The 15,361-nt window shown below is 37.6% G+C and overlaps 1 protein-coding gene across 1 annotated transcript in view; it reads right to left on the bottom strand.

The window, feature by feature from the left end:
- ulk4 (unc-51 like kinase 4) overlaps positions 1-15,361 on the bottom strand; it is a 330,407-nt gene that overhangs the window by 122,695 nt on the left and 192,351 nt on the right. Inside the window, exon 32 of the mRNA XM_056475236.1 lies at positions 10-115. Within this exon, the coding sequence (XP_056331211.1) occupies positions 10-115 (106 nt within the window). The remainder of the gene's footprint in view (positions 1-9; positions 116-15,361) is intronic.

Here is a 15,361-nt window from a genome sequence, read left to right on the forward strand (position 1 = left end):
GCACTGCACCTTGCTGGTAGAACGGTCGGAGGTCCGTGCCCTTCTGTCCAATCAGATTGCAGAGGAGAGCGACGGCGTTCTGCATCGTGCTTCCAACTGAGTTGCTCTGGTGCTCCTGGAGGACAAAAAATAAAGAATAGTGATATTAACATTGAAAATGATTTGATTTTGGAATAAAATGTGACCTTAGATCACAAAACCACCCATGATTTTTTTTCTTTTCTTTTTCAAATTCTGATGTTTAAGCGAGCAAAGAATTTTTCACAGTAGTTCCTATAATATTTTTTCTTCTGGAGAAAGTCTAAGTAGTTTTATTTTGGCTAGAATGAAAGCAGCATTCATTTTCTAAGCAATTTTAAGATCAATATTATTAGCCCCCTTAAGCAATATTTTTTGCCGATTGCCTACAGAACAATCCATCATTATAGACCTTTTTCTTAGAACGCAAAATTACCCATTATGCTTTGCGTGTATGCGCAAGGAGAATGCTAAGAACTTCCGGTTGGCAGCTGATGCGTATAAACAGTCACATTTGGACAGCTTTGAAAAGATAGTTTTAATCTATTTTACCTGCGTTTATCATCTTCGAACTAATACTGTTGTCGATCGTCACCTCCTGGACTGATCATTTTAAAAATTGCGATCAAATAGGATGGAAAACAACTACTGCGAAGCATTTTCCCCTCGTTCTCAGACAGAATCTTGTGCCATTTAAATGAAGCCTCATCATCGCTAAAGTCAACATTTTCCCCCTTTTTTTTCAAATATATAACCAACCTAAACAAATGTAGTTCACCAAAATGTTTGACACACACACACACACGTAGCCTACTGCACTGTCCCACTAACACACTGATTTAATAAGTGTGACAAGGTGAAAAAAAAAGTGACATTTTGAAATGACAGAAAAAACAAACCGTGGTAAATACAACACACTTAATGAAACAAATGGCTTGCAATTAGAATGAAGAGCAAATCATCCAGCAGAGTATCAATAAGAAATTTATTGGTCATTTTTGTAAATTGCCTTACATATACCTGTTAATTTTTATGCCAATAATCAGGTTTGCTCTATGATGCAGTGAAGTATTGTTTGTTTGCGTGTGTGTATTGAAGATCCGCTGAGCTAACAGCTGACAGGCCGGGGAAACACACTAACACACACACACACACACACACACACACACACACTCTGACGGCAGACACGTGAACTAGGAAACGTTGTTCTCTCGCGCTTGAACCACATCTGACAGATTATAACAGCTTTAATACACACCTTTTTAAAGTTGTGTCACAAAAACACTCCGTAATCCACTCAAAAGGCTACTGAAACCCATTTTCGGATCGCAAATTACCTGTTGTAAACGCTGTAAACGGAAGTTCTAAACATTCTACTAGAAGACGCTGGTCGCTATGGCGCCCTCCATGCAGCAGCCAAGAAAAAGGTCTATACCTTTTTCCTATACCTAAGACTTGCCTAATTAATCTAATTAACCTAGTTAAGCCTTTAAATGTCACTTTAAGCTGAATACTAGTATCTTGAAAATATCTTGTCAAATATTATCTACTGTCATCATGGGAAATATAAAAGAAATCACTTATTAGAAATGAATTATTAAAACTATTATGCTTAGAACAGCCTGATTTCTCGAGGAAATGTACTTTTTTTATGTTTGGTCACGTTTGTGGTCAAGTCATACGAATTCAGTTGTACGAAAATGTACGATTTTAAAAAGAAGGTGTGGCACACAACCCCGTACTTAAACGCAACCGCCATTTGGGGATGAGAAAATCGTACCAAATTGTACGAATGAGATCGTATCAATTCATACGAATTAGCCACTAAATCAAAAAGTTACGAATTGCCGTGAGAAATTGGGGAATTAAATATTCAGGAGCTAATAATTCTGTCTTCACCTGTATCAATTTTTTGAATTTGAGGTTATATAATAGGGCTGCACAATCGATCAGCATCAATATTGCAATATGTGCATTCACAATAGTAACATCACAGGATCTGCAATGTCAAGTTGGGATTATAGCTAACCAGGGACCACATTTTAGAACCTTGTGGAGTCATTGCGAAGTTTAACATTAATAGAGTTGCTTTTTTTTTGCGCTTGTATTTAGCCCTTTTGTTTAATTTGACTTCCCTTTCGTAATGTTAGTGGCTGTTTTTGCTCTATTACCTTCCATTATAACCAAATTTTTGGACTGCAATAGACGTATAAGAGTAAAAATTTAACGTTTTACCTCACCCCAACAGAGAAAACCATCAAAAATCAAGAACACAAGATTATATGCGGTCATGGCTTTGCAATCAAAAATGCCAATATAATTAAAGTCAAAGGGGCAAAAACAGCCCTTAACACATTGAAAGGCTAGTCCATTTGCCCAGAGTGCATTGTCGATTATTATTTTTTTTTACATTTTCAAAGCATTTTCCCAAAATATTTGTCAAAATAAGATTTGTCACCAGAAATTATAGAGACAGTTGTGGCCAAATTAAGCCTCAAAATCACACCCGAGTGGATGAAAACATCCCTAACAGCACACAAGGGTTAAGGCCTGTATACAGTAAACATAATGTTTGTAGCTTTAACAAAGATGAATTGTATTTCTTTTTAATACATGAAGACTATACAGTGTAATCTATTTACATTTTATCATTCAATTTATGCACCTGAATACAGTTAACACACTCTCCAGAAAGCCTGAATATTGCTTAAAATTCTATTGATTTTTGGCATAAAATAAAAACAATTTGACAATTTTTACTATATATATCAATATATCAATTCTGACTATATATCAATATATGACTATAAATAAATATGTTTTGGCAATTCCCAAAAAAATAACTATGCAACACAAGACAAATGTTAAAATCTGAATCACATTTAAAGAAGCATACAAATCAGAATAAGCACATTTTCATGTCTAGTTATCAAAAGATCATTTGGTATATATATATATATATACATACACATATATATACATATATATATATATATATATATATACATGTGTGTGTGTATTTTCTTAAAATAATGAAAGAGGTGTTATGATCCTATATTGTGAAAAACAACAAGCATTAAATAAAAATACAGTACATTTAAGAAATTAACGACTAAAATTTACATTTAGATATACTGTCCTTTCCTTCCAGTAAGTTTCTATAGGGCAAGCTGCCAACAAATAAGTGCATTCCCTGCTTGTTTTAAAGTGAACACATTTGTAAATAAACTGTGGAAAGATTCACAATGTACGCTCATGTTTATGTGTGTTTTTATTAATGTTTTGTGCTTTCAGAAAAGTGGGGTTTCATCTGTGGATATAACAGTTGGTGGATTTAAAATTGCACGTGAACAGCAGTCATCTACTGTATGCTGTCACACAAATGAGTGGTCTAATTAACCCAGCACATATCTTATTTTAGTCCCATATGTGCACCACGGTTGTGTAACTCTCTATATTTATTTATGGCACAGCAATCACTGGCATATTTGTGCAATAAAGACAGATGTATTTACAGTATCTCATTTTAAGAGTCTCTCAAACATGCTTGCTGCAATACATTTTGATGTAATCATTCTGTACAGTCACACAGTCTGTTAGGAGCTATAAATACTATTAAAGTGTGAGGTTTAACTTTAGCTCGTCACAAGAACTGCTGCATATATATATACACACACACATATATATATATATATATATATATATATATACATATATATATATATATATATATATATATATATATATATATATATATAAACACATATATATATATAAAACACATATATGTATATGTATATATATATATATATATATATATATATATATATATATATATATATATATATATATATATATATATATATATATATATACATTTGTTGCTCTTATGCTGCATTCACACCAAATGTGAAGAGAATATGCGCATCATGTAATGCACACTATAAAAAATGCTGGGTTACACAATCGATACAAAGTTAGCTTATTATTATTTATTTATTTATTTACTTTTTTTTACAAATTTAAGTATATTGGACTTAAACCAATTAAGTTTTCCCGCCAAATCTCAATAATTGTGTTGTTTCAGCTTCTTAGACAAATACTACTAATAAATGAATACAAATAAATTTGCATTTGGTCTTAACCCAGCATTAGCTTTCATAAAAATAAACAAATAAATACAATCTGAAAATCTCATTTAAACCTGAAAATTAACATAAAAAAAGAAACCTTGAGAAAATTTTGAAATATTAAGTATTCAGCACAATTACTGTTATAATCAGATGAACAATCTTTTGATTATTTATGTAGTCATGTTATGAAGTTAAAGTCCAAAAATGTATGATGTATGAAAATAATATGATCAATCTGTCATGACAACAAACATTTTGGGCTTTATTTTAATGATCTAGGCGCAAAGTCGTAAGCGCATGGCACAAAAACATTAAGAGTGTGTCCGAACCCACTTTTTGCGGAAAAATATGCTTTGCGCCCTGGCACATGGTCTAACAGGGCTGTGCTTATTCTCCTAATGAGTTATGGGTGTTTTAAGCATAACATGCATTAAACCAATCAGAGTCTCATCTCTCATTGCCTTTAAGAGTCAGTTGCGTCGCGCCATGGTGCATTTGCTATTTACAACTTTGTAAGTGGAAAAATTGAACGCTTTACTAGCGAGAAAAGTTAAACAGAGCATCTGCAGTGCGAGGATAAAGAACGAGCCTCGTCCATTCGGCCTCTTTACTTTTACTCTTTACTTTACTCCTTTACTTTTGTGGAGTAAGAAAACAATGAAAACTGAAGACATCCATTAGCCTACATATTTAATTTCATTTGTTAAGCACAAAGATTTCTTTCAAAACTATTTCTAAATTCAATTCTAATTTCCAGCAAATGAAGTGTGGTCAAAAAACTGAGTTATGTCCAAACACACGTGCTATTCTCATGCCTCGCATGGTGATGTAGACGTCACCAAAACCCGACAGGTGGACAAATCTAAACTTGTTTTTATTAAAACAAATATAAATATGCATTTAATAAATAATACTGCTAATAATAATATTATACAAATGCAAATAGGCTATATGCACAGCTAGTGTTTTCAGCCAATGATAAACTTCTGGTGAAAGACTAATGTGACTATTTTCAATTTCATAAGGTTCCTTTTACAGCATCGATATTGTAATGTAACTACAATACACTCCATTAAATATACTTAAGCATTTATTTAGTTGTTCAAGTGTAAAATGAGATGAAAGACTGCGTAACTGCTAGCACCGTCAGGATCAGCAAGCAAGAGCAGAAACTCTATTAAAAATACTGGGGTACAATAGACTGTCATATTTTAAAGACATGGCGGGTGAAAATGGAATTGAAGGCAGTGCTTCTTGTCTGGTCTGAGACCGACTTCATATTGAATATATCTATCAGGCAGTGAAGATCACTGATTTGAAAGAAATCAGACCTTAAATGTGGCGGTTTTACAATGGAAAGACAGTTCACCGTATGTGCTGTGGCTGGCTGGCTGAAATTAAGAGTCTGCGTGCATATACTCTATCGTCATAAATAATATTGTTTGTCCTTTCATTTTTTTCCCTCATATGTAAAGATATTTGTGTATTGCTGCACTGTAAAACCCAAAAAGTTAAGGTAACACAAACCATTTGAGGAAACCGATTGTAAAACAAACCATTTAAGTTCAAAAACTAATCCTAATGAGTACTGTGAACTTAATCCATTTGAGTTGAAGAAATGAGGTATTTAATTAACTCATTACCTTCAAGACTGAGTTAAAAACTCTTTTTAAATGAGTAGCTTTCAGTAAATTTTGAGTTACTACACTCATTTCATCTGATAAAGTTGACTGTTGGGTTTTACAGTTTGTACATCTTGTGTGTATTAAGCAATGTGTAAGCGTTTGAACCCGCATAGGCACATAACTAACCCGATCTGCGCTGGACTTTAGAGCAGCTTTTAGTTGGTCAATGGCGCGGTCTATTTCAGTTCCTCAAAATAGAAAGGCGCCAACAATGCGCCTTATCACACCTCCTTTATAGACCGGCACACCCATAAGTCCACAAAGTGGCGCAAATGGATTTACTATTTAAACAACATGGCGCAAAACGTGAAAATTACTGTTGCGAAGGGTGTATGACCTGGCCCTTTACATTAGTTAAATTTGATCTTTCAACAATCTTTGAAAAGCTATACCAGATTCAGCATGATGCTTTAAGTCAATTGTATGTCACGCGAGTTGAAATGACATGTTGTCGTCACCATTATTTCAACAAAAATATGCAGCACATCAGTTTTTATCATAGTTATTTTGCTATTTTAGGGTAGCACGTTGGCACAGTGGGTAGCGCTCTCGCCTCTTAGCAAGAAGGTCACTGGTTTAAGCCTCGGCTCGGTCAGTTGGCATTTCTGTGTGGAGTCTGCATGTTCTCCCTATGTTCGCGTGGGTTTCCTCCGGGTGCTCCGGTTTCCCCCACAAGCCCAAAGACATGCGCTTTAAGTGAATTGGGTAGGCTAAATTGTCCGTAGTGTATGTGTGTGAATAAGAGTGTATGGGTGTTTCCCAGTGATGGGTTGCAGATGGAAGGGCATCCACTGTGTAAAGCATATGCTGGGTAAGTTGGCGGTTCATTCCGCTGTGGCGACCCCAGATTAATAAAGGGACTAAGCTGAAAGAGAAAATGTTTGAATGAGTTTTGCCGATTTACTCCCTAAATAACTTTCCTTAACCAAAGTAAAATCCCTATAACACAAACCTTTAACCCAAAACCGTATCACACCTCCAGTGAGGAAAACACTGGCTCTCTAACAGCAACACGAAAAAGTGCAGATCATCAATTCGGCTTTGGCGAAGCTGTTTTTGACGAGTGTAGAGTATAAACGTAAGCTGAGAGGGCAGAGGTGTTGTCAGACAGAGAGAGCCAAGGCTCTGCCCTTCTCATCTCTCCCCCAGGCTGGACACCCGAGGCTGGGTGAGGCCAACAGGGGGAGCCGGGTAAGGCTGGAGGTGTCGGGACGGTGTTGTCTGGGTCTTTCCACACTCGGGTCAAAGACACCATCTAATCCTGCAGCGAGCTCAGGTCCAGGGGCCGATTAAAAACATGATAAACAGACAAAGAGGAGCAGAAAGAAGCCAGAAGAAGGAGGGAAAGAAACAGAAAAAAAAATCGATGGGGGTTTTAATTAGAGGTCTGAGTGAGGCTTGGGAGGGATAGAGAGAGAGATAAAGAGAGGGAGAGAGGGGTCTGGCCGACTCCACTGGCTGACAGACAGATAGAGAGAAGGGTATGGCTGTCTCTGGGGAATCTCGCAGCCCCTCCACAGGCTGTGCAAGAATTTTCAAGGCCTGGAATCATTACTTTTTCCGCTTTATTTCCGCACGGAGCCTCGGGAGAGGTGGAGTGGTGGGGTCGTGCATTCATCAGGAACCTTCAGTCCATACATAAATATAGCACACACACACACACAAACGGCAGGAGAGACAATGAGGAAGCTTTTAATATTGGGCCAGTGCTGAAAATGGCTTGTTTAACAAAACTAGCATCACAGGTTATGTCCACACTCAACTGGAGACATTGAAAAATGTTGGACTTCCTTCCACATTGAGGCAAAGCTGATAACTTTTAAAAAAATGTCATTGTGTCATAATAAAGTGATGCATTTCTAGTCATGTGATATACACTATTAGATCTATAGCTATTCTGACATCAAAGGACATCTATTATGCTCCTTTTTACAATATGTAAAATAAGTCTCTGATGGCCCTGGAGTGTGTATGTGAAGTTTCAGCTTAAAAAACACACATATACATGTTTATAACTCTTTTAAAATTGCCCCTTTTAGGCCTTGATCTAAATTGTGCCATATTGGCGAGAGTCGCTTTAATTTTTAAATAAGCTTGTGCTATTTTTAAAAGAGGGCGGGGCTACAAATGCCTATGTGCCAGCATAGTGGCAGATTCAAAACAGGACTAACGTTATCTCTGTGAAAATCTGAAGATGTCAAAGTGCAAAGTAGTCTGTAGAGACTATGGTTATCATTTGTGCATGCTAAAACTCCACATTTATAATGATGGATGGCTGCTTCTCACTCAGGGCTGTCTATGCTAATGAGGGAGAGATCGTCACTAATGGCCGGGGCTTTCCCCCTCTAATGACATGTACAAAGGGAGAATGTTAATCAAGGTGTTTCTGCAGACTGTTTTTATCAATATGTGATTATAAAAATGTATTAATTATGTTTTACCATTAGAGGCTGGCTATATTAGTACACTGTTGCTACACAATTGTGTTTAAACCCCTTATAAGAGTGATTTTTGCATAACAGGTGCCCTTTAACATTGGTCTCAAATGTCATGCCGGTGGCCCTCTGGCTAAACCTCTGTTGCATTAATCTAATTGGTTAAATTCTAAGGGTGGGGGAAAAAAGATTCATCGATGCATTGTGATTCTTTTCTCAAGCAATTCTGAATCAATTCTCAAAAGAATCAGAATTGATTCTGTATTCAAATTAGATTGCAATGGTGCAGACCTGCACAGGTGCAATCTAGAAAGAAAAATTTGTGATTGGGTGAGAAGGGCCTTAGTCAGGGAGGTGATCAATAACCCGATGGTTCTTCTATAGAGAGAGGAGAACCTTACAGAAGGACAACCATCTGTGCAGCAATCCACCAAATTAGACCTGTGTGGTATAGAATTTGTCAAAAGGCATCTGGAGGACTCTCAGACCATAAGAAACTAAATTCTCTGCTCTCATGAGACTAAAATTGAACTCTTTGGAGTAAATGTCAGGCGTTAAGTTTGGAGAAAACCAGACACCGCTCATCACCAGGCTAATACCATCCCTAGAGTGAAGCATGGTGGTGGCAGCATCATGCTGTGGGGATGTTTTTCAGCAGCAGGAACTGGAAGACGAGTCAGGATAGAGGGAAAGATGAAGGCAGCAATGTACAGAGACATCCTGAATGAAAACCTGCTTCAGAGTGCTCTTGACCTCAGACTGGGGTGAAGGTTTATCTTCCAGCAGGACAACGACAAAAAGTACACCGCCAAAATATCAATTGAGTGGCATCACAACAACTCGGTGAATATCCTTGAGTGGCCCAGCCAAAGCCTAGACCTACATCCTATTGAACATCTCTGGAGAGATCTGAAAATGGCTGTACACCGTCGCTTCCCATTCAACCTGATAGAGCTTGAGAGGTACTGCAAAGAGGAATGGGCCAAAAATTCCCAAAGACAGGTGTGCCAAGCTTGTGGCATCATATTCAAAAAGACTTGAGGCTGTAATTGCTGCCAAAGGTGCATTAACAAAGTATTGAGCAAAAGCTGTGAATACTTATGTACATGTGATTTTACAGGTTAGTTAATTTTTAATAAATTTGCAGCAATTTCAAAAAATCTTTTTTCACATTGTCATTATGGGGTATTGTGTGTAGAATTTTGAGGAAATAAATTTAATCCATTTTGGAATAAGGCTGTAACATAAAAAAAAATGTGAAAAAAGGGAAGAGCTATGAATACTTTCCGGATGCACTGTAAGTATGCTGCCAAATTTGCTTAATTCGGACAAATATGGATGAACTTAAGAGTTGTAAAGGTGTACCATGGTGTTGCTCTCCACTTCTCATCCACTGAGCGACCAGCTTCAGGACGCTCCCTCAAAGGCAAAAGTCCTACCACAAAGGCGAAAGTTTGAGTCGTCATACAGGCATCGCTGTGCTTCTTACAGCTAAACGACCGGCTTTGAACAGGGTGGCATACTACAGTGCCCTAACTTCACACAACGTGATAAAAGGTATCCTTTTCTTGTTAAAAGGAGTTTTTGTCCTAACCATCTGTGACAGCGACGCACAAAATTTTCATTTTATTTCCTCGACATCATGACAAAACAACAGCTTATACTAATGTAACGAAGGCCAGCTAGTGAAGTGCTATGCAGGTAAACCTCACTCCTCTGACCTCAAAAGGTGCTCTAGCCACAGATATTAGAGGCCATGGTCTTTAACCTCCTTGTTAGAGCAACCGACTCCCATGCAAAGAATCGCTGGTTCAATCCCAGCTCAGGGTGGGTTGGGTGCAGTAGGACCGGTGGGATACATGTGGAGGCTCATCCGGGATGGGAGTGAGGTTTAGGGGGGTGAGCGTAATGGAGGCCAGCTAGCGAAGTTCTGTGCATGTAAACCTCACTCCTTTGACCTCAAAAGGTTCTCTAGCGACAGACTCTAGAGGCAATGTTATTTAGCCTCCTTGTTAGAACAACTGACTCCCTTACAAAAAAATCGCCGGTTCGATCCCAACTCGGACCAGGCTGGGTGCAGTGGGACCGGTGGGTTACACGTGGAAGCTCGTCCGGGTGGGAGTGAGGTTTAGGGGGGGGACTGTAACAGAGGCCAGCTAGCAAAGTGCTATGCAGGTCACTCCTTTGACTTCTAAAGGTGCTCTAGTGACGAATACAAATGCTAGATCGCTACAAATAACTAATGTTCTGATAATAGTTATTAAATTTTTTATTAATAATCAATTTTAATCTCATGCTTTAACATTTATTAACTAATGGTCAGTTAAACATCATATAGTGACTTATCAATCCATTCATGGAAGTTATTATGGTAACACTTTACAATAAGGTTCATTAGTTAATGCATTTACTAACATGAACTAATCATGGACAACACTTGTACAGCATTTATTAATCATAATTGAACATTTACTAATGCTTTACTAACATCCAAGTCCATGCTTGTTAACATTAGTTGATGCGCCGTGAGTTAACATGAACTAACAATGAACAAACGTTAACTAACATGAACAAATACTGTAGTAAATGTATTGTTCATTGTTTGTTCATGTTAGTAAATGCATTAATTAACATTAACTAACGAACCTTATTGTAAAATGTGACCGTTATTATCAAAGTCTTACCTAAATTTATCATTTTTAATAGATTTAATAGATTGACCATGTCAATATTTGAAACTTCAAATTATTATTTACTTTTATTACCGTGATAGCCTATTCATACTGACACACTTATTATCATGTTACAGAATCATTGAAAGACCACCTTTATTAATCCAGTAGGTTAATATTAAATAGAGATTTACATTACTCTTCAGTTTATTTAATATTCAATATTCCAAGTTCATTTCACAGATTAATCAACCTTGACATACAGTACGACAAATAATTTTTCCGATCCCCCTCTTAGGATACACCATATTAAAGAGGACATATTGAGAACACTGTCTTACACTTCCATCTATCACTACCTTAAAAAAACAGCCTCCTTCTTTTATTTCTGCTCTTTAGAGTGACAAGAACAGCTAAAAGCTTTCAGTGCACTTTCCTTCCTCAAAGTGTGTCTGTGAGCACATCTAGGCTCTCAAGAACATTAATGCTTTCTTGTTCCTCCGCGATCTATACTGACAGGTCATATTCAACAGAAAGGCTTGGCGGTATAAACAGGGTTGGAGTAATTCATTAAAGTTTCGCCTCAATGATACTATACAAACTATTAAATCCAACCTGAAAAGGTACGTTACTGTCTTTAAATGGTTCAAGGCTGGCCTCATTTTTAAAAGACTGTAGTATCAGAGGCCTTCATACATCTGTTTAAATAAACTCTGAGCTTTATAGTTCATTTAAATACAGTTCAATCCTTATATTATACCTTATATAGCTATGGAAACAAAACAAACTGAAGTTCATAAGGGTGCAAACTTGTCAGTGGTGAAAGAGATTTCAGTGTGTGTGTGTGTGTGTGTTGTCAAAAAGACTATATTCTTATGTGATTAACCAACCCTTTTTTACATTTAGTTTACTTATCAGGCAACTGGTAACATAATTAATAATTATTGCTACTACTGATAACCTGTTGAGCTTCAGAATAATCATGCTGCCTGTGTTTGATTGAATTGATGTTAAAATGCAGATGTTAATACATGAGCGCTGGCCTTAGATAGAAAAGCTGGTGTTTCCACCCAATAGGGTTGCACAGTTTACCGGTACTATGATAGTATTGTGATACTATGGCTCCAAAATACTGGCGGTGCCACTGTAGTTTGTAAATGGTAGTATTGTCATTAATGGTTTATCTACAATAGATAATGTTGCATGTGGAAAGGTCACTAAAATGCTCACATGTTTGTGCAACAATAAACCATTTTATTTGAATAGTCTGTGCAGCCCTTTAAGGTTGCAAAACTGTTTAGGATTCGCGCCTTTCATGGTAGCTTATTGCACGTTTGCTAATGCTTCAGTTCGGACGCACATCTGAATCGGTTCATTTCTGTTCCTGTAAATATGATTTATTCAACCCAGGCTCATTCTGAAAACGTACCTCCACTGACGTTTCTGGAGACCGCAAAATACGTCCCGGCGACACGTTTTTCTGCAGTTTTTGTTTTCGCGAATCCGCCAGAGGTCGCCGTGTACGCTTTTCGAGATCTCAAATTTAACTCACGAGTGCCATTCGCGGCTGCTGTTCTCGCGTAAACCCACCAGAGGCCCCTGTCGACTCACTTTTGGACAGACTTTCTGACTGAGCGAACGATCAGCTGACCCACTATCGCCCTTCCCTAAACCAAACCAATTTTATCGATTTACCCGAATTTTATCGAAGCCACTACATTAAAGTCCACATGAACCCATATTTTTTTCTGGATTGAAATAGAATTGGAATATTATATGAGAAAACAGTGATTTTTTTTTTTTTAAGAGCCCCTATTATGCAATGAAAAAGGTCATATTTTGGTTTAGAGGTCTCCAACAACAACCTGATATGCGTGCAAAGTCTTTCATTGTCTTATAATATGCATTTATTTTTTACCTAACTATCCCAACGACTCCCATTTGATTCGTTCAGCGATTCATTTGTTCTCAAGCCCCTATTTATCACGATGCTAATCTGCGCTGATTGGTCTGATGGCCCAGTCTTTTGCGATTGCAGCATTCAGCGCGAGATGGAGAGAAATGCCCACCATGGCTTATCAACAATTTTGAAGTAGTCAGAGTGCAGAGGGTATGTGTGAGCCCAATGCAGGGGTGCATTAAAGCAATGCAGCTTAACACCAGCATATTGCTCTAGTCTTAAGCATGACACACATTCAGTATTAATCCACAAAGCGGCAAAAGCTGAACTATTTTGAAACTTCACCGCCACACGGGTGTAGGAGCAGCTGATAGTGGCCATAGCAACGACAAACGGCAGTGAAATGTAAGCTCACAAACGCATTTAAATCCGTAAACAAAGCGGCACCCGTCGCATTGTCAACGTGGCTTTAGCCGTGATGTGAGAATATAAAGAGTTAACCAGATACAGTACAAGCAACGTGGAGCAATTACAAGTAACAGAACACAATTCAATACATAATTAGCAAGCTAGAGTAAAACAAGGAGGCAACCATTTTAATCGCACAAGTTTTTTACACTTGTGAAACGGAGGAAGGAACTGATCCATGAACTTTGTACAGTAAAGTTCCTGTAAAGCTCTGACAAAGTCCCATACATCAATAATCTTTTCTGATCCTTCCTTTAACAAACAAACAACGAATCCGCCATTGTGTGTAGATTGCTTAAGCACTCGTCAGAAAAATGACGAGAACGCAGCACAAGGCTGGGGCTATAATGCTGAGGTATTTTTGCAAAAAACAAACTTGGACCACTGACTCTTCACAGCCTCGTGTTTGGGTAGGGGAAATAACACCAACTTTCACTCACACTTCAGATCACAGAGTCTATGCCATATGATTCAACCGGGATCTGCTATAATGTTTGTCTTCCTCTTTTTTTTCTACAGTGTTTGTGGCCGGGGGTTTCAATTTTGAGTCTGCACGCACAACAAATGGGTGGGGCTTGAGTTCCGTATCGACGTCACGCTGACACGGCTAAAGATTCGTTACCCCAACGATTCATTTGAACCACTCTGAGTTGACTCTTTTATACAGTAGACGAATCAATAGTTTTAAACATGGTCCACTTTCAGATTTAAGCCTTAGCTGGGTATTTCACTTCACTTAGAGCTGTGTTACACACTACATAAAAGGTTATTTTCAAAAACCCATAATAGGCGCGCTTTAATTGGATTGTTTTGTGAAACCTAGCTATGTTTATAAAATAACTGTTTATAAAAGCAACAAGCCCCATGAAGCCGTGATTTACAGTCAATTTACAATAAATTTATAATTTCTCATATTTACACAAAAATTCAAAGGAGTAGATTACATACAAAGTCAATGTAAATATACATATACATGGTTTCCGATACATTCATTCTTACATGGCAGGGCGCCACACCAAAATTCACCTCACCACTGCTACATTACTACTCATTCAAAACATTCAGTCGTCGTTGTTTTTTTTAATAGCGGGATATAATCTCACCAAAACGTGTTAAAAGGTAAGTGAATTATAACAGCACGACCTTCTCTGTAATGATAGTAGTGTTGTGCGTCATTTGTTTACCCTTTAAGGTGACATGCTGACTGACTGACTGACAGGTGCGTGATGCTTGACCAAGCGGCAACCTCCCGCTCTCCCTCGGGAAGCCAATACGGAAGAAACTAAAACTGCAATTCATCGACTCGCCTTTGGGGGCTGGCTCCAGGAAGTCCAGGTCATTTCTGACTGCAATGGGAAATTGGCCATTTTTACAGCTGATAAAAACATGTTTACAGCCTGGTACAAAAGAAGGCTTTGGTGCATATAGCCATGATTAACCTTTATGACAACTGTGAGGGGGTGAATTTTTTCATAACTCATCCGTTTCATTTTGTTAAGTTATATTAAGTTTGCATAATTAAGGGCGTGGGCACTTGAGTGACAGCTAGGTCTCGCTGCTCGCTGTCTCGTCACCTCAGCTGATTACGGCTAATTGATGAACTCGGCATATACATCACATTTTTGAGTTGGTTAATGTTTCTTTACATAGTCAATTGTCTTTTGGGATTATTTCCTACAATTATCAGATGATTTGGCATGCTGTGTGTACTTAATTGTGTTCACAAACCATTCACGTGGCCTCCGTTTCCCTGGTGAGTGAAATTACATACTTATATACCATCTCTATAAATGTATTTGTTTTATTTATGATCATTTATCATTTATAATGTTCTTTAGAGCTGTAATGCCCTCCAGAATCTGACAGATTGATTAGCTGTAGACTCTAGAACAGTCATCTGAAGCATTGTCATACAGTGTTATGCTGGATTTCATCAATAGTCTTGCATTTACTAACACAGACTATATTTGAAGTGTTTGGACGTATTTCGCGTTTTCCTCCTGTAGAAAAACGTCATAAGAACAATGCTTAGTGGCTCAATGTATTACAA

Source organism: Danio aesculapii, chromosome 16 (assembly GCF_903798145.1).
Source record: "Danio aesculapii chromosome 16, fDanAes4.1, whole genome shotgun sequence".
In the NCBI taxonomy this organism is placed as follows: Eukaryota; Metazoa; Chordata; class Actinopteri; order Cypriniformes; family Danionidae; genus Danio; species Danio aesculapii.